At 33.1% G+C, this 24,808-nt stretch overlaps 7 protein-coding genes across 10 annotated transcripts; 5 read left to right on the forward strand and 2 right to left on the reverse strand.

The window, feature by feature from the left end:
- Positions 1-253: 253 nt before the first annotated feature.
- Positions 254-6,398, forward strand: LOC123321589 (zinc finger MYM-type protein 3). Of its 2 annotated transcripts, none has more exons than XM_044909262.1 (15): positions 254-412; positions 489-883; positions 1,294-1,416; positions 1,858-2,114; positions 2,176-2,437; positions 2,494-2,688; positions 2,741-3,254; positions 3,360-3,747; positions 3,952-4,263; positions 4,317-4,695; positions 4,754-5,107; positions 5,165-5,412; positions 5,517-5,655; positions 5,716-5,815; positions 5,872-6,398. In XM_044909262.1, exons 2-15 carry the CDS (start codon positions 493-495, stop codon positions 6,044-6,046), a joined length of 3,837 nt encoding a protein of 1,278 aa, XP_044765197.1. In that variant the 5' UTR covers positions 254-412; positions 489-492; the 3' UTR covers positions 6,047-6,398. The 2 variants fall into 2 exon arrangements, with proteins under 2 accessions (XP_044765197.1, XP_044765198.1); XM_044909263.1 differs by having other exon boundaries at positions 266-412; positions 492-883.
- Positions 6,399-6,673: 275 nt separating this feature from the next.
- On the forward strand, positions 6,674-8,653 carry LOC123322440 (ubiquitin carboxyl-terminal hydrolase 22). Its single transcript, XM_044910407.1, has one exon. The coding sequence runs from the start codon at positions 6,855-6,857 to the stop codon at positions 8,289-8,291; it is 1,437 nt and encodes a 478-aa protein (XP_044766342.1). The 5' UTR covers positions 6,674-6,854; the 3' UTR covers positions 8,292-8,653.
- A 2,279-nt stretch (positions 8,654-10,932) lies between these two features.
- On the forward strand, positions 10,933-13,421 carry LOC123322439 (UDP-N-acetylhexosamine pyrophosphorylase). Its single transcript, XM_044910405.1, has one exon. The coding sequence runs from the start codon at positions 11,425-11,427 to the stop codon at positions 12,901-12,903; it is 1,479 nt and encodes a 492-aa protein (XP_044766340.1). The 5' UTR covers positions 10,933-11,424; the 3' UTR covers positions 12,904-13,421.
- On the reverse strand, positions 13,040-17,033 carry LOC123322441 (protein ABHD18). Its single transcript, XM_044910408.1, has 9 exons — positions 16,814-17,033; positions 16,674-16,758; positions 16,432-16,614; positions 16,131-16,379; positions 15,908-15,997; positions 15,530-15,662; positions 14,931-15,396; positions 13,799-14,861; positions 13,040-13,631 (listed from the first exon to the last, which is right to left on the reverse strand). Exons 1-8 carry the CDS (start codon positions 16,912-16,914, stop codon positions 14,813-14,815), a joined length of 1,356 nt encoding a protein of 451 aa, XP_044766343.1. The 5' UTR covers positions 16,915-17,033; the 3' UTR covers positions 13,040-13,631; positions 13,799-14,812.
- A 108-nt stretch (positions 17,034-17,141) lies between these two features.
- Positions 17,142-20,899, forward strand: LOC123321660 (FHIP family protein GH13096). The gene is made up of 6 exons (XM_044909387.1): positions 17,142-17,428; positions 17,662-17,852; positions 17,912-18,163; positions 18,226-19,181; positions 19,251-19,594; positions 19,768-20,899. The coding sequence occupies exons 1-6, from the start codon at positions 17,285-17,287 to the stop codon at positions 20,191-20,193; spliced, it is 2,313 nt and encodes a 770-aa protein (XP_044765322.1). The 5' UTR covers positions 17,142-17,284; the 3' UTR covers positions 20,194-20,899.
- Positions 20,900-21,053: 154 nt separating this feature from the next.
- On the forward strand, positions 21,054-23,485 carry LOC123321256 (tRNA modification GTPase GTPBP3, mitochondrial). Of its 3 annotated transcripts, none has more exons than XM_044908694.1 (7): positions 21,054-21,211; positions 21,522-21,614; positions 21,667-21,843; positions 21,901-22,124; positions 22,368-22,647; positions 22,698-23,160; positions 23,218-23,485. In XM_044908694.1, exons 2-7 carry the CDS (start codon positions 21,548-21,550, stop codon positions 23,468-23,470), a joined length of 1,464 nt encoding a protein of 487 aa, XP_044764629.1. In that variant the 5' UTR covers positions 21,054-21,211; positions 21,522-21,547; the 3' UTR covers positions 23,471-23,485. The 3 variants fall into 3 exon arrangements, with proteins under 3 accessions (XP_044764629.1, XP_044764630.1, XP_044764628.1); XM_044908695.1 differs by lacking the exon at positions 21,054-21,211 and adding an exon at positions 21,243-21,247; XM_044908693.1 differs by lacking the exon at positions 21,054-21,211 and adding an exon at positions 21,345-21,402.
- Positions 23,486-23,578: 93 nt separating this feature from the next.
- LOC123321259 (ATP-dependent Clp protease proteolytic subunit) lies at positions 23,579-24,785 on the reverse strand. The gene is made up of 4 exons (XM_044908702.1): positions 24,601-24,785; positions 24,229-24,548; positions 24,040-24,157; positions 23,579-23,953 (listed from the first exon to the last, which is right to left on the reverse strand). Exons 1-4 carry the CDS (start codon positions 24,631-24,633, stop codon positions 23,678-23,680), a joined length of 747 nt encoding a protein of 248 aa, XP_044764637.1. The 5' UTR covers positions 24,634-24,785; the 3' UTR covers positions 23,579-23,677.
- Between the last annotated feature and the right edge of the window lie 23 nt (positions 24,786-24,808).

The following is a 24,808-nucleotide window of genomic DNA, read 5'->3' on the forward strand; positions in this document are numbered from 1 at the left end:
CAAAGAGTAACTCTAATCTGATATGACATTACCAGAGATATAGTATTTCTGGACATTAATAGAGATTTAGATATCTCTAGACATTACCAGAGATTCAGATATCTCTGGACATTACTTGCGAAGTTAGTGATTTGGTCACTAGGAGTCGTACAGATTTTGGATCTCTGTCTCTGGTCTCTCTCTGGCTCTGATCAATTCTATGATCAAAGAGTAACCAAAGAGTAACCAACTCTTTGGAGTAACCTTCATTATAATTTTTACAGTTTTCTGTGTCTAAGGCTTCCTTCCGAGTTTTGGTTGTTTGTTTCTAAAGAGAAGATATGAATTACTTTTCTGCATAGCTGAAATAATACACATGGAATCTTCTTATATCTAGAAGTGTAAAATATACTATTGATTTAATTTCCTAAAAGTAAATTTCGTGATCATACCTGCTTCAATTCACAGTTCTTGTCGGTTCACATTTATGTTATGCTAACTATTTTTAGAAGTATGGCAGAAGATAAACAGTCAACAATACAAAATGAACCTGAAGAAAGTATATTTTCTGGAATGGTAACATTATCTGATTTAGAGACTGTAGAAACTCTATCTGAAGAAAAGTCGAGTGAACTTGCTAAAGAAGATACTTGTGCAACTTCTGCCAGCTCTTGCCTTGCCACTCAAGAAAAAGAGTGTGAAGAAGTTGAAGCAATACCAAGTAATGTTATTATAGATGGGTCCATAAAAGACTTATCAAATAGGGATGAGGAGAGCCCTGAAAAATTGCCTCAAACTATTAATACATCTGAGGAGAGAATAGATAATTCTTCACTTGAACTGGGGACAGAATTACTTGATCCTCCCGAAACTCAAAAATATGAAGAAGAAGACTCTGCTGGAGGTAAGTATACTTCAAGCAAAAGAATGATTGATTTCATCATTTGGTTGTTTAATTGGTGAATATTATGGCAACTATTCTATTAGATTGCAGATTATAAATCTACTTTAGGATGTAAAGAATAGATTGGAAATAAAATATAAATAATCAGGCCAAAGAAATTATTTTTGATAATAATATATGATGATGAATATATTTTCGAAGTAATTCATGTTTATTGTATACACGAGGTGTCTGGAGTACATTAAAATCCACTTCAGCAGATGCGCTGTTTGAATAACAACAGTATTGTCTGAATCATTAATGGAGAACTGTTTTCCATCCTTATTATTACATTTAAAAACTATTTTGAATGGTGTTTTTTATTCAACTGTTTTTTTTTTCTATTAAGATTATTTCTTCATCTATTGCAGACAAGGTTAGTAATCTGCCCGCTTCCACCAGGGAAATTGAAGCAGAAAATGAACTAAATGATAATACGGAATTTGTTCAGGTGAATACTGAAAAGGATGATAATGAAAAAGATTCTACTAAAGGTAGGATAAAGGGTATTTGAGCATTATTGTAAATTTAGGTGCAATACTTGAGTTAGAAGGAATTTTATTATTCTTCAATGTCAAAAAATTTAATGCGATAAGTATATTAAAAAGCCTGTTATATTGACCAAATCGGAGATTCTCAGGTAAATCCTGTTACCAATGTATTACGAAGTTTTAAACATATAATGAATCTGAATGCAATAAGTTATTAAGTTAGAAAATGATATGATTATAATAGTTCAAAATTGGTTTCATATTTTATATATGCTGTTCTGAAACTTGAAGTTGAGCCTCAAAGGGTTGTTGGGTGTTGAAATTTGTCAGGAAAATTATGAATCATATAGATACTTCATACCATTTTTCCCATTATGGTGATTATAATTGGTTTTTAATATACTTATGAATATTGTCAAAACATTTAATAGAGGTTTGAACTAGGGGATGAACTTTTGGAGGATCCTATAGGAGGTGATGAAAATGATAATGAAAATATTGAATCCATGTCAGAAGGTGGTGATGAAGAATTGTGCATTATACCAGACACTCAAAGAGTTTTACCTCAAACTGAAAATATTGATTTACAACCATTGAAGGAGCTCTCAGCTGCAACTGGAGATGCAGAAAGTCAAGAAAGTACCTTCACTATTAATAAATATAAGGAGAAAAATCCTCAGACTTGCTATAAATGTGGTTGGGTTAGTATTTGTTAACTAATTGTTCTTCTTGAATTGGTGCTGAAAAAAATTTTCATGTTAGGTTCGCACACCAAAGTATAACTTAAAGAAGATGGAAGATGAAATTTATCTGTGTAACGATGATTGCTTGGAAGATTTTAAGAAAACGGAAAAAGGACAAGTTGTTTTGAATTGGGATTCTGAAATAAGAGTTAAAGATTTAACTGCTAATAATGAAAGTACCTCGTTTAAAAAAACATGTGCTAGTTGCAAAGAAGAAATATTCAACGAAGAATCAAATCTTACCTGGGAAATCATGGATTTTTGCAACGAAATTTGCTTGAGTAAGTTCAGGTGAGAAAAAATTGTACAATGTTGCTTTCACTTCAAAAGTTTACAGCAAAGTATCAGAAAGAAATAGGATCTAAATGCTTCAATTGTCAAGGAGATGTTAAAGCAAACTCACTCGGTAAATATTGTGTTCGATTTGGAAATGACATTCGTCAATTTTGCACAAGTCATTGTTTGGAAAATCATAAGAAGGGTCTTAAAGTATGTTCCTATTGCCAACTTGATATGTCATTAGGATCAGAAGGTAAAAATCAATTTTCAAAGGAAAGGATAGATTTATGTTGTGTCTTTTCTAGCTTTCCTGGCAGTAGGAGACAAGGGTCAAATTAAAGATTTCTGTTCTCAAAAATGTATGGAAAACTATGACATATTAACGAATAACAGGCCCCCTAAAGTAGCTGATGGTTCAATATGTTGTGTTTGTAAACTCACCAAGCCTATAACGATATCATTTGAACTAAATGGGTCTGATAACTATTTTTGTAGCGAACGCTGTTTTGTTGCTTTCAGTTTTGTCAACAATATCAAATCCGACAAATGTGCAATGTGTCAAAGGAATTTTGCTAAAGAAAAATTGGAGGAGCATACTATGTTTTATGAAAATACTCAACTGAGTTATTGTTCAAATAGTTGCCAAAACATATATATAATAGCACATCGAAAAATTGTTCCATGTACATGGTGTAAAGTAAAAAAGTATAATTTTGATATGATTCGAAGGTTTAATACAAATGGATCACACCTCAATATGTGTAGTGTTAATTGTTTAAATTTATATCAGGTTTCTTTGAATGCAGTTTCTTCCAAGAAGTAAGTATTAACGAAAAAAAAAAGAGTTTGAAACTGAAATATTTAAAAATCAAAGTTGTTAGATATGGATTGTCCCATAATCCAAGTTTGTTAAACTTTTTTCAGAACACAGTGTGATTTTTGTAAAAAAAATCTCCAAGCCTTGTATCATCTTACTATGTCTGATGCAACAATTAGGAATTTTTGTTCCTATGGATGCGTTATGTCATTTCAAAGCCAGTACAACAAATCACCTATCACTCTGTCTGAAGAAGCCTTTCCAGTGCCAACTGGTACTCCTAAACGTAGCAAAAGACTAAATAAAGGAAACAATACATGTACTCGTACTGTTGAAACATCATTACCTGTCATAAGTAGGGTACAAAGTTTGTCTAGTACTAATGGAACGGTATCAACTGGTACCAGAGCTACCAGATCTAAAACTTCTAGTACATCAACAACTATTCCTGCAACTCCTGTTGCTCTTCAAAATAATATTGAAATACCTGTGCAGGTAAAAGGACACATAATATATTCTTCTTATTGAGTTGATTTATGGAAAAGTTCACTTATTCAATTATATAGAAATAATTTCAAGACTTTTATGTCACTGAATCTGTATCATTCACAATTTTAACTTTAGAAGAGAAAAATTTCAAATTCTCGAATATTCCTCTCAGCTCATTCGATACAATTTTAATTCAATTTCTTGTTTCAGGTGAAACACCATATAATCGTCAAACCTGCTCCTATTCCGAATCAACGAAACGTTGCAACTCTCTGCCGTCCACGTATGTGTAATAAAGGGGTGAATGCTACAGCGAAAGTTGAACATGCCTCAGTTCAAACAGAAAAAAGGGAAGCTGATAAGGTGTTGATTCCTGTTCCAATTCCTATTTTCGTTCCTCTCCCCATGCATATGTTTTCCACTCCTGTACCCATGCCACTACCTATACCCATTCCTGTGCCTGTTCCTGTGTTCATTCCAACTACAAGAAATTCGGCTAATGGGATCATGAAGGAGATTAAGGTGACCTTTCTAAAACCAGTTTCAAAAACCATCTTTAAAAAGTTAATTTTCAGAAAATTCAAGTCAAAATTCCAACAAATCCTTATGAAGCGGAGCTTTTGATGATGGCAGAAATGGTGGCTGATGACAAGAAAGAGGAAAATACCGATTCTGAAAGTGATATGGAGGATACAGTTGCTGATGACACTGGAGGCGGAACTTTCAGCCCAGAACCTCAAGATGGGAGCAATACATTCGGAGATGATATGTTGCAGATGGCTCTTAAAATGGCAACAGAGTTAGATGAACCGGCCGTCGACTTGGAAGGTGCTTTGACTGCAAACACCATCACAGCATCCCAAGCGCAGGATGAGGTACATCCTGAGGTTTCAGAGGAAGTTGCCCCTGATCAGTTGCATCTTATCGATAGGGGACAAAGAGGTCGCAAAAGAGGTAAGGATGAGGAATTCAATACAGCAATAAAGGCATTTTAAACATTCATTTTTACTAGCGTTACGTGGTAGTCCAAGACAAGGAGCGATATCGAAAAGGGGCCGGAGAAGTCTATCTCAACATGTTGAGATACCTATGATGCAGCAACCCCCACCGCAGCCAGAACCACAGGAGAAACCTGACGCCAATATGTGTCTCAAATATACTTTCGGTGTCAATGCCTGGAAGCAGTGGGTTACTTTCAAGAATGCCGAGTTGGAAAAATCTTCTAGAAGGGTGAAATTATTCAAAACGGAGATTTTACAGCTGACTGCTGATGAGCTCAACTATTCCCTCTGTTTATTTGTTAAAGAAGTTCGGAAACCTAATGGTGCAGAATATGCACCTGATACAATTTATTATCTCTGTCTAGGTAACCACTTTTTTCCCTTTCTGGAAGGAATTAATTACAGCTTGGTTTTTTCTGCAGGTATACAACAGTATCTATTTGAAAATGGTAGAATTGACAACATATTTTGTGACGCCTACTATGAAAAATTTACGGACTGCCTAGATGAAGTAGCTAAAAGATTCTCTGTTCTTTATAATGATTCTCATTATATTGTAACCCGGGTAGAGGAAGAGCATTTATGGGAAAGTAAACAGCTTGGAGCGCATTCTCCTCATGTACTTCTCAGCACATTAATGTTTTTCAATACCAAACACTTCAACCTCACAGTGAGTAGAAAAAAAAAATATTGTATGGTTCTAGATCGAATATTATATAGTTGATAGATATTTTATCATTAACTAATTTTTTTCTTTTCACTCGATCTCTACAGACAGTTGATGAACATATGCAGCTATCATTTTCCCACATAATGAAACACTGGAAAAGGAATCCAAACCAAGCCGGAGCTTCGAAAATACCAGGGTCAAGAAATGTTTTGCTAAGGTTTTATCCTCCTCAAAGTGCCATACGTAAGTCATGATTCTGGAATTCTGCGAATATTCGTTTCAGTTATTATGTCTTTCTTTTAGAGAATAATTCTAGAAAGAAGAAAGTTTATGAACAACAAGAAAATGAGGAGAACCCTCTCAGGTGTCCAGTCAAGTTGTATGAATTTTATCTATCGAAATGGTAAGGATTATTTTTCCAATGTGTTCCTATCTCTAATTTCTATTTCACTGTTTCAGCCCAGAAAGTGTTAAAACTCGAAACGATGTGTTCTACCTCCAACCAGAGAGATCTTGTGTACCTGATAGCCCTGTATGGTATTCAACAATGCCGTTGCCCAGAGATGCGTTAGAAAAAATGTTACACAGGGTTAAAATGGTGAAAGAAATAAATGTGGCACTATTGACTAGTTAAAATAAGAAGAAAAATTGCTTTCTTACCCGAAATGTGGATTTCTTGAATTGATTATGATTTCAGTACGCTTTCAAACTTCACTAGTTTTTGATATAGACATTAGTAACAGTATTCATAACATCTTTATATGAAATAACAGTTGAAAGCTACATCTACTATTCTTTTATATTTCATCGAATAGAAATTCAAAGGAATGTATTAATGTTAAGTTGATTCAAAGTTTATAATTTGGTTTCCTAATCTTTTGAGATGACTTTTAGGATAAAATAATGATTGGTAAATATTTCTATTGTAAATAAAGAGTAATTGTACATTTTTTATTGTAATACCAATAAAATTTATGTGTAATTTTCTTATAATATTTCTAATAACTATCTTCCATATCCAAATTAATTCTCCAACCACAACTAATTTAAAGAGAAAGGCTGGAAACAACCAATGATTGATTATAGGACTATCCTACAATCATTGGAAAACTTCTGTGTGGAGACTAGGCCCAGACAATCCAGTGAGGGTAGAAAAACGAAAAACCATCCTGTATAATATGGCCGATGGAGTTCGTTTCCAGTGGGTCGAAAAAGAGAGAGAAGAAGAAAAATAAAGGACCACTTGATGTTCTGTGTTTTTTCTAGGTGGTGCTCTCCTTTTCCACCAAAAGAACACAATATTCATTATATATATTTACATATAATAAAATAAGTAGGGTCAGTAATTCAATAAACAAGGTAAATTTTTGAGGTTCCTTAAGTATTGAACGTTTTGTTGTCATTTATTAAGTTTCATTGTACTTCATTGTCGTTTCGATAATATGAGTTTAGTTGGATGTTCCCATTTGCAAGTGTACAAGAAGAATCAGAAAAATAAGGAATCGTTCAAATGGATCCACGCCGTTTTTGTTGTTGGAACGACTAATAAATGTAGGAAAACTAGGATTTGTAACGCTTATTGCCGAATATGCAAGAAACGAGGACCTTACCTACATGCATGCTTAGAATGTGTCTTTTTTGGTTGTCAGAAGCACATAAGGGAACATGTCAGAAGTCTAAAACACACTCTTGCGATGGATTTAATTTATGGACAGATTCACTGCAATTCATGTGGAGATTACATATATGATAGTGATATGGAAACAATAATGCGAGAAAATAAAATGCAGTCAGGTACGTTTAGAAAAAGATTATTCGAGTCATCTGGGTGGTATCCCACTCAAGAAGAAAGGACTTATTTGAGTAGTAAAACTAAGAAAATATGTATCAGTCCTGAATCCACTATTGGCCTCCGAGGATTGATAAACCTTGGTTCAACATGTTTCATGAATTGCATTGTTCAAGTATTGATGCATACTCCATTACTGAGAGACTATTTTTTGACTGAATGTCATAAATGTAAAGGTAAACCTGGGACCTGTTCGGTGTGTGAAATATCAGAATTGTTTCAAGAATTTTATCGTGGTGCAACTGTGCCCTTAGCGCTGGATCAATTGCTGTGTTTGATTTGGACCCATGCAAAGCATTTGGCTAACTATAAACAGCAGGATGCTCACGAGTTCTTCATTGCTACTTTGGAGGTATTACATCATCATTGTTATGAATCGATGCCTCATCCAAAAACTAAAACCAATAATAATAAATGCCCATGTATTATTGACCAGATATTTACAGGTGGTTTACGGAAAGATGTAGTTTGTCAAAAATGTAAAAGTGTTTCTACAACTGTAGATCCTATATCTATTATTTCTTTAGATGTTAGGCCAATAACATATGATGGTGAGCAACCTTCACTCATTGATTGCCTTGAACATTACACAATGGTGGAATATTTAGGTGGTAATAATAAAACTATGTGTTCAAAATGCCAGTCTTTACAAGAATCTACTATACAATACACCATTAAAACATTACCAATAGTAGCTAGTTTTCAATTGAAACGCTTTGAATATTCCAAAAAAATGGAGAAGATATCAACCTCAATCACATTTCCTGAAATGTTAGATATGACCCCTTTTATTGGTGGTTCAAAAAAAGATTCTCCATTCCCTTCAGACAATCGATACACATTATTTGCAGTCATAAACCACCTAGGAAATTCTATGAATGAAGGACATTATATAGCTTATGTGAGACAGCAGCAAGACTTCTGGTATAAGTGCGATGACCATGTAATAACCAGAGCTAATTTGCAGGAAGTTTTAAGCTCTGAAGGATATTTGCTTTTCTATCATAAGCATGTCCTGAGTTATGACTAAGTATAGGCCTATTTGAATTTAAAAAAAATCCATCTTTCATATCATTTATTCTGATATGATTCTTCTTCAGAATAAAGATAGACTATATCTTTAGGTGAATTTGAAATTGGTATGGCTTCATAAGATTTAATTGAAAACCTATGTATGTGGTAATGAAACTACTCAAAAATTTATTAATTGTTGTCAGGGAACCTTAGAGTGAATTACTTATGGTAGAGCATGGTATATTATAGTTTATTGTTCAGGAGAGTAATGATAAAACATTCTTCCTTTTGAAGGTGTATTGACAATTTTAATATAAAAAATTATTCATTATGGTAACTCTTAGATTACTTGAGAGAGTATTGATTTAATTTGTACAATCAACTTTAATTCTACAGACTGATTATTATTATATATTTATATATGTATAGATATATCGTTACTGTTAGTGTAGAAGGTTGTATGTAAAAATTAATTACAGGGGAGTAAAAAACTGATTGTTTCTGTATTATTTAATATTTTATTCCCCTTTGCTATTGCAAATTGAATACTCAAAGGTAGAAACTAATGTATAACTTTTCAAACAATGAATTGTAAAACGACAGTATTACAAAATTTTTATATACGACCCTCTGCACTAACAAAAACCATATGTTTATATATATGTATGTATATATGTTTATATATATTATCTACATAACTGCCATCTTGTTCCTTTCTTACTCTACCACATTTCTTAGAACATCTTATGTATAGCTCATAATTTTTACTTATACAAACTGTTTGTATACGTTGATTCATTGTGTCTTATCATAAGTTGAACGAAGAAAGACAAAACGTTGTTTAGGTTGAATCTTTGTTATTTTAATATAAAAATATCATCGATTGTGTGTACTCTGCACTCCAAAAATAATCAATAGTTTCAGTATTTAAAAGCTAGAGATATTTTAGTATCCTATCAATCATATTTGTGAAAATGAAGCAACTATTGTTTTGAGAATACTTACACATTATCAAATATCAATTTTTCTTGTGAAAAATTCGATATACTTCGTTTTTCAATCCGTGAAAAATTAAAATTGAAATTGAACCACATTTATTGTTTGTTCAATTTGGCATGTTTTATTTGGACATTGTCTTTTGTAGTAAGTATTTGTTAAGTATCCTTGAACAGTCACACTTTTAGTTCATATATCTGATGCTTTCATTATTGTTACTTTTTAAATGGTGTGTTGCATTGTACTTGAGTTTTTTCAACAGGTCTTTTTCCTATTTTAATTGATTAAATTTTCTCTTATATAATTTTATATATTCTACATGATGAATAAATAATGATTTTTTTAAACCAAAAACTTCAATATATATTTTGGTTTTGGTTTTTGTCTGAGAAACAAATATAAAATTGGAAAGTTCGCTGAGAACTGACGTGTTTGAATGAAACACCTATGGCTGTAAAAATTATATAATATTTTTGTGTTATTATGTATTGCTAAGAATTCTAGCATAATTGTCATAAAAATATTACTTAAGTGATACCTTATATATTTACACGAATATTAATTTATGTACCAACAAGTTTTATTTATGAAAGCATTCCTTGAACAATAAATCCTTTTATTTACAATATTCACCTTTTGGATATTTTTCGCACGTTGCTGCGGTGTAATATAAGGGCGAAGAGACAAACAAGAAAGATACAGATCATATTGGTTTGATTTCCTCGCGTTAAGTTTTTACACCATATAATTTTTTTTGCTTTATATATCAGATTAATAGTGATTCTGATAATGAACAAGTCTGACTAAGAACTGGTTAAGGTGGACTGAATATTCGAAGGAGGTGCTTCCCTATATTTTAATGAAAGCTCCTAATTTGTTTAATTCCAAGAAAAAAATATTTTTTGAATAAACTCTAATCGAAGACAAAAATATATTAATTTCTTCTGAAAAAACTATTGTGCGCCTATGTACAGTGGTATGCTGTATTATAATTCTGCAATATAGGAAGACGGTGGCGAGGTCAGGTATTGTTATATTACCGGATTCATTATTCGTAGTTGAAAAAACGAGAATGGCCAGTTTAATGTCACTAGAAGACCTTTACCAACACAAACGAAGACTTTCACTTTCTTTAGAATGCTTCCTCCAGATTAGCGTACGAACGAAACGGTCTAGTTTTCTTATGATAAAACGTAATGAGAGGAATGTTTTCAAGGCTATGGGTGGAATAACTCACTGTTCCGTAAAGTTAAAGTCTCTCAGATACCCAAATTTTAAAGATCAATGCTATCCCTTTAAAATTCGAACACCATTTTTTGGAGATTCGTTCAACACTCTGAAGGATTGAATGAAAACTTTTTGAGGCAAATAGAATTCTGAACCCCAAAGTTCTGTTGAGTTGATTGTGAAAAAATTTTTTCAATTCCATGTATTTTTAACGAATCTTCAATGGACATCGAACGAAGCCCAATCAAAGAAGTGGCGACATCGTGAGGTGTCAGGTTCGAGACCCCCATAAGCATATATATAATTTTTTTTTTTAATTTTAATAATTTGATGGTTAATGTTCAAGTTCGCAAGACCAGACTTGTAGATATATTTGGTAGAAAAAATATTGTTCTATGTGAAGATTGTGGAGTCATCTGAGACACGTCAGTTTAAATTTGATTTGCAAGGAATCAGCTGTTTTCGTGTCAGAAATGGAAATACCATAAGGGTAAACATTGTTTTCGTGCTCGTTGAAAACTAATCGCTGTATTTTTATACTGAAAAATCAATATTTGATTAATTCAGCTTGAGTGATAACATGGATGATAGAATTGTTTTATTCCTATGATTATTTTTGCGGCATAATGTGTGAGAAATATTTTCCCAGAAAATTGTCGACAATGGGTTATCTTTTGGAATTTTCGTGGGTGGATCTTTGGAATGATGAAATGAATTTCCCAACTGATCGAATAATAAAAAAGGTGGATTGTTTTATGGTGAGCCAATGATAGGGGATAATATGTAAGTGTTCGTATTCCTTTCCCATTCCCGACATGATAGTCGAACTTGAGTTGCCGTTCCTATCGTGAGTGAAGAAAGCGAATGGAATTTCGATAGTGTCAGTTAATCCGTGTTTCTCGAGAGTATCGCACCTGCAATCAACAATGTTGACGTACACGAAAATTCAGTCCATGCTTGAAGAATGCGGACAATCGCACCTTTTGGACTTCTTCAACGAATTGAGCGAGGTTGAGCAGCAGCAGCTCCTTCAGCAGATTTCCACAATAAATTTCCACGAAGCCAACGATCTGTTTGGGAAAGCTATGAAGAGCCTCGACGGCGATCTGCAAGAGATTGATTCCCTGATGGAGCCAGTCCCTGAGTCCCAATTTGAAGCAGAAGACACTTGCGATTCTACCAAACTGGAAAACTACCGAAATAAGGGATTGGACGAAATCTCGAAGGGTCATGTTGGGGTTCTGCTGATGGCAGGAGGGCAAGGAACCAGGCTTGGTGTCGACTATCCCAAAGGTATGTACTCTGTTGGTTTACCATCCGGAAAAACTCTATTCCAAGTGCAAGCAGAAAGAATAAAGCGGCTGCAGACATTGGCAGAAAGGAAAACTGGAAAATCAGGTAGCATCCCATGGTACATAATGACCAGCGGGCGCACTCACGAGGAAACTCGCCAATTTCTGGAAAATCACAAATACTTCGGCTTGCAAAAAGATAACGTTATTTTATTTGAACAAGGACTTCTGCCATGCTTCAATTACGACGGGAAGATAATCTTGGACCAAGTTAATGTTATCTCCATGGCGCCCGATGGTAACGGAGGCATATACAAGGCGTTACAGAAAAACGGAATTTTGGAAGATATGAACAAACGTGGTGTGAAATACGTTCACGCACATAGTGTTGACAATATTTTGGTGAAAGTGGCTGATCCTGTCTTCGTGGGATACTGTTTGGAGAAGGGTGCGGACTGCGGGGCTAAAGTTGTCAGGAAGGCCTCTCCAACAGAAGCTGTAGGGGTTGTGTGCAAAGTTGCTGGCCATTATCAAGTCGTCGAATACAGCGAGGTGAGCGTGGAAACTGCACAGAAAACCAACGAAAAAGGGGATCTCCTCTTCAATGCTGGCAATATATGTAACCATTTCTTCACAGTGAGGTTCCTTAGCGATGTGGCTAACAAACACGAAAAATCCATGAAAGTCCACGTAGCCAAAAAGAAAATCCCTTACGTTGACGAGCAAGGGATCAGACACTGCCCGAAATCCCCAAACGGTATCAAAATCGAGAAATTCGTCTTCGACGTTTTCCAATTCACCGACAATTTCGTTACGTGGGAGGTCCCCAGGTACACAGAATTCAGCGCCTTAAAAAATCCCGACGAAGTAGGTAGAGATTGTCCCTCGACCGCCAGAAGGGATATTTTGAACCTTCACAAGATTTTAGTGGAAAGAGCTGGAGGTGTCGTTGATGGCGAGATAGAAATTTCGCCCCTTGTATCTTACAGCGGAGAGGACTTAGAATCTAAAGTGAAAGGAAAGGTGTTCGATTCTTACATGACCGTTCTTATTCAATCTGATGAGGAAATTATTAAACATAAATCGAATGGAGAAATCAACGGCCACAATTGATCGCTAGATATTAACAGTGTTTACTGGACCGATTATGGCATCTTGTCATTAAACTATTTCACTTCAGCGGCCTTTTCATAATCAATATTTCAATCACTCAATTTTTATCGGTTCATTTACATCATCTGATTGAAAAATTGATTATAAGTAAGTTCAAATGTTAAAGAATACTTGCTATTTTGGCAAGTGTTGAACGATGTCTTGAAATTTTGATGATATATATATATATATAGGTACCTAAATTACTCTTACACAAAATGTGATATTCGTACTATTGTTGAGCAGTCTTCATTTTAACGTACTTCTTCCGATAATTTAAAAATTTATCGCTAGTTTTGAAAAACATTGAACTTAAGTGATTTGACTGAACTATTTTTTTGTCATTCTGTATATATATATAGTTTAGTTCATTTTTAAAATTTATATGGAACATTATTTTTAGCGAAATATAATCTGGTGATCGTTATTTCCTATTTATTCTTGTAATATTTTGTTGAATAAACAGAATGAGTTATTTATTTTGTACATTTTTTCAAAGTGACACTCGAGCTTAAAAATTTGAACCATGTCCAGCCAATAATTAGCCAGGTTTCGATTTTTCAATGATTCTTCATTGAATTGTACTTTGAAGAGTTAGCTAATTGTGCAATTATACCTGCACCCCCCTGAAGATGCTGTTGTTATAGCGAAACACGCGAAGTGGTTGAAAAAATAATCGTAGTAGGAATCTGAAAATTAAAATTTCCATTGGAGTACCCATAATAATGTATCGCTTTCAAATCAGTTCAAAACTTCAGAATATGTACATTGATATGCATAAAATGTATTGTTAGAAGGTCAGCAAATTATTCTGATATCAAATCAACGTTAAAAAAACCTGCATTGGGTTTTTTACCTTCATCGCCTTATGTATTGAACGATTCCCCCTGTATATTAACAATAATTTTGGATCGTCTGACAAGTTCAACTCCTATATATATTCAACATTCTTGAAATGACAACGAACGAAGTGCGAGTGGAATCTGTATAAATTTTTAGGGTTCTAAGAAGAGATAACGTCAGCGTAGCAGAAATAAACCTGGCGAAAGCGTATATCACACCTATACATTCTTCGACGTCTGGTCGAGGGTCAAAGACAAAACAGGTGTAATCTTTGGTAGAAGTGAAGGATAAATTCATGATCAATTCGATTATATTTCATTTAGAAGTCGTAGAACTCGTTATTATAATCTATCTGTTATATGGAAAATCTATATCGTGATTTAAAAAAAGTATATATCGTGATTTGAACGAAAAAATCAATTGCGACTAAAAGCAAATTGAGAAATTAACGGTTATTATCTATCAATTGAAACTCATAATTCAGATTGGAAATTTAAATACTTTATCTTTTCGTTTCAATTCGCCATGAGTGATAATATCTAAGTACATCATTCCATGTTGTTTTCAAAATTGATAAAATTTCCCAATGATAAGATATTCCATTTATTGCACTCCTTAATTTCACTTGTTTGGGAAAGATTAGTTTTATCTTGCAAGAAAATTACTCATTTTTTGCAGCCAAGGCTGAGCATACATCATAAATAATATTTCCATAGCCAAAACACCACATTAGTCTAAGGAAATGTTAAAAAAAAATATATATATACAAGATCTCCCAAGGATTTAGTCAACAAAACTTTAGATTTGTATCTCAGAATTCCGATTCCGCGATTTTGTTCGGTTTCGTAGCATTGCAATTTTTCCGTAATTTTATCACATCAGCATATATAATTCACAACATTGATACAAAAAAACTTTTTTTTCAAATTGCTTTATTTATAAACATATCACAATAGAACCATACACAATCAGTCAGGTACTGTTATCATTTAAATAAATTTTGAGCCTCGTGGAAAGATGTACCATTTCAGATGGATAATTTCTTAGCCTTCTCGAAGGCTTCTACTATGGAATTACTAAAACAAGATAAAAATTAGTTAATTGCTGAAAAAAAAAAGAATGACATCAAGCGAAAGTGAACTCACATGAATAATTGTCTATACCAAATATAGGCCCCTACATGCCCAGCATCGACATATTTAACTGTCACCCCTGGCCATATATCTTCTAATTTCGACGTACCATGTCTAGGAATATAACCATCAGCCTTTGCACAAATGGCTATAATGAGAGAAGTGTCTACAGGAACAGAGAAATTTCTAAGATGTGTACACTCGTCCATAATTCCTTTCATAAACCAGAGAGCTTCTTTATCTCTGTTTCTCATTTCAGATATATACCTAGATCTTAAAGACATGGGGCTAGTATCCTTAAGTAGGTTGAGAATTGACTTATCTTTTCTTGAGAAAAACTTCTCGAAAGCTTTGGAGGGTTTATAAGTTATGGCAGGACAATTTGAAGTACGTTCGTCATTGATTATCTTCAATATCTGGTGTGGTGTAATGTAAGTTAATTCCTTTTCAGGAACTCCTAGCAAGGTATAGGCATTCTCTGAAAATTAATATGACAAAAAATTGCATTTAAATATACCAAGAAATAATCAAGTTCTATTTGTGCAGGACGCTTTGTGAAAAGTTAAAAAAAAAGTTTGTGAATATGTTAATATCATTTAGCCTTTACCCACCTTTTGGGGCAAAGCTACACTCAAAGGGATTATCAACAATCTTGCATATTTTAGAGAGGATGTTCTGATATGCTTCATCAGCTAAATATTCTTCTTGTAAAAAGTCCCAGTCTATTGATTCACTCATAACACCCTGTAAGCATTTTTTCAAATGTCAATTTATTATTTGTAAGGGCGTTTTTTCATTTGCTGTAATTGTAGACGTCTGTAATACGACTTCGTGGCACCTGAAATATATAAGAGTAGACGGAATGATAAGTTGAATATAAGATATTTTATTAAATGAGATTTTTCATTGCCACGAATATCCAAGGAAAATGAAGAAACGCACTCATACTATGAAAGAAAATAAATAATACTGGTCTGAAGTTCATATACCTCTGTGAAAACTGTTGAAGCAGTGGACCAGGAAAGACATGGCACAAGCACTATCGGAGCAGGCCAATTGGAAGCAGCCAATGATGCCATCTAGTACAAATGAAAGATTGTTTTAAACTTCCAAGTTTAAATAAAATAATGATTGAGAATGCAGTCAATTCTTTCACAAAACTAATTGAAACTTTTTCATTAATCAATGATAAACCTTCACTACATTACTTACATGTCCACCCATTGAAATGCCCGTAACGCCAAGAGGTCCAAGACCAAGTTGAACACACCAATTTAAAAGGGTTATGCATTCTAGGACTAGACACCCTCCCATAATAAAAATATCTGAAACATATCTCAGACTTGATTTTGTTTGTTCAGTAGGCTTTCTAAGTCCATAATATGGGTTTTCCAGAATGATGGCACCAATTCCTTTTTGGAGTAAAGGTTTAGCCATTATATTCCTTCGTCTCCAGAAAAACTGAAGTTAAGAAATGCCATGATTAAAGGGATACAAATATTTTCGAACTTACATGATCACCTGTACCAGCTAGATGGATACAAACAGGTTTGAAATTACTGAGTGTCCATTTTGCAGGTAAAATCATTTGGAAATACGCAGTTCTTATTTCAGGGGTTATTAAGGAAGGCATATACAAATGCAATGGACTAACAAAACTACCTTCTATTATTTGATAGTCAGATCTAAGCTCCTTCTATAAAAATAAAGAACTTACTGGAAAATCTTGATGTAACTTTCATTTCAGAAACTCACATTAATTATTTTAATCGGGTAATTTTTTGGCACCAAATTGAAGCATCTTTCCCTATTCGAGATGACTTTTCTGAAGTCAAATAATCTGAAAATGAAATAATGAATGTGAAAAACTAAATGTATACTTCATTCGTCCTCACGTTTTTAAATCTTCAGGTGAACCCCAGCCTTTGGAAAAAAATTTTGTTAGAAGAATCTTTCTGTAAATTACATCGAGGCGACTGATTGGCACGTTTGACATTCTTTGACAAATTTGAACAGGTGGATGGGTTAATTAACCTAAGTCCAATTAATACTACAATTTAAATGATATCAATGTGCAAAATAAATTAAATGTCAACATTCGATAACCTCAAAATACAAATTACAGAACACGACCATAGAAAGTCGATACATAGAATCTCTATGTTATCTTCATGTTAGAATCAAAGATTATTGAGTTAACCTAACCTAACTTTATGTGTGCTTGTCATTTTGATTTTGATTTTTGACGTTTTAACAGAAAATGATTTACGATTATGATATAATAACAACATTAACAACAAGAGTTTTGTTAATTTGTGTTTATTATTCTGTTTCATGTAGAATTTGGAAATTTTGATTTTGTAAATATGGAATGGTTACGAAATCATACTGTACTAAATAAACAACCTCGTGCCTTATTATACGAAGGGGAAGATTATGATCCACAAGCATGCTATGATAGTTTTAAAGAACATTGGCAACAAGCCCTAAAAATAATTCAACGTGTTCAAGTACGTACTCTGAAATATGAATCTTTTCTGTAGCTTCAAGCTACTTTAATCTGTACGAATAGTGGTATACTACTAGTTATTGACAAGATAGCAGAGCTATCTTGTCAATAACTTATCCGACCACTTTTCCAAAGGAACAGTTCCTGTCGTTATTTGTGGGGATGAATAATTGTTTTTTTTTAATTGAATTGATCCCAAAAATCTGTTTTATAAACATAATTTGGGAATTTCAGCAACTGCCTAAACATGATGATGTATTAGGAGTAATGAATCACTTAGAACAAATGGTTACGCTGCTGTTATACGACATAAAAAAAATGAACAAATTGCAAACCCCAATTTGTGATAGCTCAATGTATTTGGACTATTTATTAACGGAAAATATTCTGGATAAATTGAATAATTGGGGATCTAAAGCTGGAAAGTGAGTAGAAGATAACGTCAGGCTATTTTTCTGTTTTATTCATAAAAATTTAAATTCAGGTATTCAAATGCAGTGAGATGTGAACAATTTAAGATTTATGAGATGTTATTAAGCCATTCTCGTCATGTTTTATTAGTGCATGAACCATTTTTGAAGCCATTATTAAGATTGTTGAAATCTTGCCAAAGTGAGATGTTCTCTAAAGAAATGGAAAAATTTCTAGTAGATTTATTATATCAGTTGTGCACACTTTTGATGCAGAATAATGAGTTGGTAGATTTATTTTTTTTTAATGAACAAGGAAGTGGAAGGTGAGTAAAAATGCTTGAAGGTTGAATTTACATGTGAAATCTTAAGGCTTTTGTTTTTGTAGATTCATCATTTTCATACTTCTGATAACTTTTATACACAGAGATGATTCTACTGGAATGAGAGCTAGAGATGCATTACTATTATGCATGTCAATATCGAAAAAAAACAATGCAGTTGCCACATTCATAACGGAAACTTCTAATATCTCTGTCTTGATTGCATCTGGATTGAGTGGACTCTATTCAGTTTTACCAAATTATCTTGATGACATTGCGATTCCAGATTGGTATAGATTCACTCCTGATGATGTGAATGATATTAAAGGCTTATCAACATTCATTACATCACTAGAGTTCAGCAATGCTGTAGCACAAATAGCACATATATCTATTCGAAAACAACTACAAGAGTTTATTTACAGAGGTTTTTTGATCCCTGTGTTGGGACCAGCCTTATTGCAAAATAATGTTGAGGAACAAGTTGCTTCTATTGCGTATACTGAGCTCATATTGAGAACTGTTACACAGCCTGGGCTTCTTTATTCGATGCTTGAATTTCTCTTGAAAACTGAATATGATGGTAGAAGATTAGTATCTATATTGTTAGAAAGACTGAACACCAACAATCATCAGCTTTCCTTAGTAACAATTTCATTATTTGAGACTATGTTAGATATGAATTCTGAAGATCTGATGCTTGAACTGGTATTTCAATACCTGCATCCGTGCCTGCATATTATGTTTTCTCATAGAATCAATTTGTTGATCTTAGATCCTTACTGTTACAGTTTTGAGAAATTGTTGGTTTTAGCACCAAGTTGTTGTGATGTTGAAACTAACTCACCTTCATCCAGAGAAACGAGTATACAAAATAACAACCAACGAAGTTTATGTGGTAGATATGATAGTTATCTGTATGACGCCAGAAATAAAATAGCAAACTGTCAACAATCATGTGCTAGTTGGAGTAATTCGTATGATGGCCACCATATATTCCTAGAGAAGCTTGAAGCCACAGGTAAAACACTTAAAAATCATTTTAATTTTTTTTCTCTCAAGAAGTGAATTTTATGTTTATTTTTTGTAGACGATAAAAATAGCAATTTGAATATGCCCCTTCACTCTGTAGAGTATGAGGAAGAGTCCAAAACAACAACGGAGCCAAGTTGGAAATTATCATCAAATCAAAACTCGAACAGTTTGGAGTTGAAGCCAATACCTATTAAAAATGGTAGCAACGCATATCAGGCTGGTCCATTTCTCACCTTTTTATTGCAAAAATTGAGCAATTATTTATCTAATTCATTTTATGTTAATCTTCATCTAACAGGTTTAATATCTAGATTAGCAATCTTTCCTCATGCTCTTTTGAGAACATACCTGCTTGATCATAGTCTAGTACTTCAGCCCGATGTGCCATCACTTTTCCAAGTAAGTACCAAGAAGTAATTCATAGTATCTACTATAATTTATGGAAATAAAAAAGTCTCTGAAAAATTCTTCTTGAGAAATAAAATAACGTCCCTATAATCTATAATCATTTACATAAGTTTTACCATTTCCGAAGTATCTGCTGATAATTAGAAAAAAAAATATTGTTTCAGATAATTGGTTCATTAAAACAAAAGATCGATGAGTATATGTCAAAAAGGACAGATAGGGTGAACTTGATAAAGTATGCAAAGCAATTCATGATATCAAGAGAAACCCGATTAGTGAATGTCCGAAGGCATGCTATAGAGCATAGCAATTCTGAAAGGAATGAATTCTTTCAAAGAAATAGTCTGAGAACGAGAAGTTTAAATTTATCCTCATTAAGTGGAATGTTTGTGAGGAGATCCATTCAAATAACTGATCCAGGTTTACCTATGTTAGCAACTTCTGAAAATTCGCTACAATTTATTAGTCCTAAATTCAGTGAAAGCCAACATGTTGCCTTGTGTGCTGTTTTATTGGAGGAGTGGGTGAAAGAATTAGCGGCCATTGCACAAGAACATACAATTGCACAACTTGCCAGTAGTAGGAAATAGGAAAATTTGAGTATTAAATATTTTAAAGTACAACTTTGAGATAGGTGTGTTTGATTGAATATGTTTGGATAGACTCTAAATATAATTTTATTTAATTATTTTGAAAATTAATGTGCCGTTCGCAACAAAACTAACTTTGCTTTACAACTATTCGATAAATTTCTTTTTGCCAATTTATTGTTAGCTTATTATTTGAAATCATATATGAACAAAACTTATTTATCTTTTGCACTCTTATATTCCTTTCAATCTACAATGAATATCTTGTCAAGATGTATAATGTACGTTTTTCTATATTGTGATATAAAATTATGAATTTAAACATGCATAATTCAAAAAATATGAAGCACTGAATAGCTTTATGTTTTAATTTTTTGTGATAGACTATAGGATACCATGAATTCATGTTCTGGTAGATTTGTTAACATTTGTAAAATTCCTTTTGTTACAACTAGAATACTCATTTTTTTTTATCGGAAGGATGAATTTTATGTACATAGTTGATTCAAAATGAATTCTCATGTGAAATTGTTACTTTGTATATAATCAGCTACAAAAATTAAAAAGATGCAAGGTTCATTAACGTTTTAAATTTTCTTGTAAATACTATATCTTGTTGCAATATTATTTATACAAATATATTTTTATGTAAAATTTGTATAGATTATGTAGGTGAATCTAACAATAAAAAAATTACATCTGTTAAGAAGTTGTAAATAATTCCCGCTTAAATAGTTAATGAAATCAATTGAAAATCTGGACAACTCATAAAACTCAAATTATAATTCAAAAAACGTTCATAACCTGAGTGGTTGAGAAATAATTAGGTATTTATTCGAAGTTGTGAAACTATCAGTCAACTCGTGATGAATATGTGTTTCGAATATTCATTACTCGATAACTGTGAAGATTATTTTCGAGCAAATTAAACGATCTAGGTCCTAGGAAGAAGTAGCATTGTTACCGAATGGTCTTCTCATCTACTTTAATCAATTTATTTTCAGTAAAAAAGCCTGGGGTCAGTTTATTATTCTCTCAAATATCAATGTCTCAAGTATAAAAATTTCATTCTATTACTTTATTCCAAAGAGACTTATTATTGTTGGAAATGGAATAATTATGGCTATATTGAAATATAAATTAATACTTTCACATTAAATTTTTTTTAAGATTCATTTAATTCTAACCTTCAATTTCTAACTTCCTCAGGTAAGTAAGAAATATTAAGAAAGCGCACTTTTATTTATATAGTATCGATCTCAAAAATCATTTTCCTACAATTTTTATATTCAAATTGCCAATTTCTTAGAATCATGAATTATTTTTAGGTTCACCTTTGAAGATTGTCTCAGCAATGCCCAATGCTATAAATTTCGTTCAGCGTTTTTATTCGAAGAATACAATTTATGCCCTTTCTTCAGGTTTGAAATAGGTTTTTTCAAGTTTTTTTAATAAATGAAATTTTATTGCTAGGTCTTGGAAAATGTGGTGTAGCAGTGATAAGGGTTACAGGACCAAATACAAAAGATGCTTTGAAGTACATTGGGGGCTTCAAAGACCTTCCAGAACCGAGGAAAGTCATGTTGCGAAGTTTGAGAGATGTGAATAATGGAGAAATTATAGATAAAGGACTAGTGTTATGGTTTCCTGGTAAATGCTCGATAGCAACACATTTTCATCAATAATGTACTGCTTCATTATTTTAAGGACCCAAAAGTTTCACAGGGGAGGATAGTTGTGAATTCCAAGTGCATGGAAGTGTAGCTGTTATCAATGGAATTTCGAAAAGCTTGAATTCTATTCCATCGATTTCTTTAGCCGAACCTGGTGAATTTACCAGGAGGGCCTTTTATAATGGTAAATTAGATCTGACCGAGGTAGAAGGCCTTGCTGATTTATTGAATGCTGAAACTGAAATACAGAGAAAGCAAGTAAGAGGCTAGAAGATGGAAATTAATTTATTCTCGTGTTAAGTATCCCAGATTTATTACATTACTAGTTGTATGCAATATAAGTTTGAAAGCATTGTTTGGCCATTACATATTTGGCTACACCTACATCTTGTTTTCCTTGCATCTCATGACTGGGTTAATGAATGGGGTGATCAACACCCCTTTCTTCCATATCAGGTGAATTTGAGACAAATTTTATTCTAATCAGTGTTTTGTTCACAGGCCTTCTTACAGTCTCAAGGTTTTTTGAGTAAAATGTATCATCAATGGAAAGATGAATTGACTCGTTATCAGGCACATGTAGAAGCTATGATAGATTTTGAAGAAAGTGAGAACTTAGGAAACCAAATGCAACATGTATTTCAGAAGGTCATGGAATTGAAAAATAAATTAAAGAAACATATATCTGCTGGAAGAAAGGGAGAAATTTTGAAACAGGGGGTTCAAACAGTTATTGTGGGACAACCAAACGTGGGAAAAAGTAGTTTATTCAATATCTTATGTTAGTTTGATCTCATTCAATTTTTTAAGATTTCATTCAGATTTTTGTAGGTGGACGACCAGCAGCTATAGTCACACCAATATCTGGAACAACTAGGGATATTATTGAAATCAAGCTTGACATTTCAGGATATCCTGTTATATTATCAGACACAGCAGGCATTCGTGAAGATTCAGATGATCCCATAGAAAAAGAAGGAATGAAACGAGCTATTGATCAAGTAGAAACTGCAGAGCTTGTGATTTTAATGATGGTTGCTCATGATTATTATTCGTGGATAAAGGCTAACAAATTATCAACATTGAGTGATTATATGAAGCTTCATTTAGAAATGTTAGGGTTGGAAAAGGTATATTCTGACTATAAGCAAAATAAAAAACGAATTATTCCAGTCATTAATAAAGTTGATCTGAGTTTACCCAAAAATGATGATAATTTATTATGTGTATCTTGCACTACTGGTTTAGGAATTGATGACTTAGTAAATCAAATAACCAGGCAACTGAAGGAAATGTAAGTTCAACTGAATGATTTCTGTTTGTCAAATATTCTCTAATTAAATGTTTTCAGTTGTGGAGAACCATCTAAGGAACATCTTTGTATGAATAATGCTAGGCATCGTGAACATTTAAAAGATTGTCTAGAGGAACTAGATATGTTTCTGAAAAACTCTGAGGCCCTCAACTCTGGAGAAAACATAGACATAGTTATTTTGGCTGAACACCTTCGAAGAGCCTCAAAACATTTAGGTAGATTAGTGGGAAAAACATTTACAGATGGAATTTTAGATGTAATCTTTAGGGACTTTTGCATTGGAAAATAAATACTCTGACAAATTAATTTTTCTTATTTACTCTTTGTGCACGAACCCTCAATGGAAATGACCGCAATATGAGTTACCAAAATATTTCCCTGGAAGCATACACTGAAGTTTTTCGTTTAATATATTTTATTTTAATGAACTTTGTCAATATACATAACTCATCACAAGAACTGAAGGAAGAACAGTAAATAAATAGAAACACATTCATCATTTCTTTTCATCTTGACATGCATCTGGTGAAAGTGCTGCCTTTTTAGGTGCAACTGGTGGGGGTACATGAATATGAGCCTTTGGAGGACTGCTCAATACTTTGTCAATCAAGCCGAACTCTTTAGCTTCAATTGGATTCATGAAATGATCACGCTCCATTTTAGTCTGAATTTTTTCTAGTGGTATACCAGTGTGATAGACATACAGATTGTTGATTTGCTTTTTGAGCTTCAAGATCTCTTCTGCTTGAATTTGAATATCAGTTGCTTGACCCTGAAAAATATCCGATGAAAACAAATTATGTTTAGAGTAATAAGGGAAATCTTATGAACATTTAAACAGTATCAAAATTTTAATACCTGAACTCCTCCTGATGGTTGATGTATCATAATTCTTGCGTTTGGTAAGGAATGACGCATTCCATTTGTTCCTGCAGCTAACAGTAGGGATGCCATACTACAAGCTTGACCTACACACCTAAAGGAATATATTTTTATTGTAATGTTTAGAGTGAACAATGAAGTGTACTTAAGCCTATAACTTCTCACCATGTAGCTATAGGTGGAAGTATATATTGCATTGTATCATAAATAGCTAATCCTGCAGTAACACTTCCACCAGGAGAGTTTATATATAAATGAATTGGTTTAATTGTTGATTCAGACTGCAGAAACAGAAGCTGTGCTACGAGAAGCGAACTCATAGAATCATGGATAGGGCCCATTAGACAAATTATTCTTTCTTTCAGTAGACGAGAGTAAATATCATAAGATCTTTCTCCTCTTCCGCTTTGCTCAATAACTATGGGTACTAATCCAACACAACGCTTGATTGTTTTTTGATGCCTAACGTTAGGCTTGAGGAATTCCTATAAAAACAATCAAGAAATCATACTGACTGAGATATTATTTTTATCTCACCTGACAAAAAGAAAATAATTTTTGTCTAGACATTTCTCCTCTTTGCTAATATTTTGATTGAAATTGTTATCTGTAGGAAAAAACTATTAAATATACCAAAAGTAACAATTCTGGTAGTTACTCTTTGCCAAATATTTATAATGAAAATCAAAGTTACCGCTTTTGATAGACAGTTTAGATAATGAGGTTAATTAATAATGACAACATT

This window comes from Coccinella septempunctata, chromosome X (genome assembly GCF_907165205.1).
Source record: "Coccinella septempunctata chromosome X, icCocSept1.1, whole genome shotgun sequence".
NCBI classification, from domain to species: Eukaryota; Metazoa; Arthropoda; class Insecta; order Coleoptera; family Coccinellidae; genus Coccinella; species Coccinella septempunctata.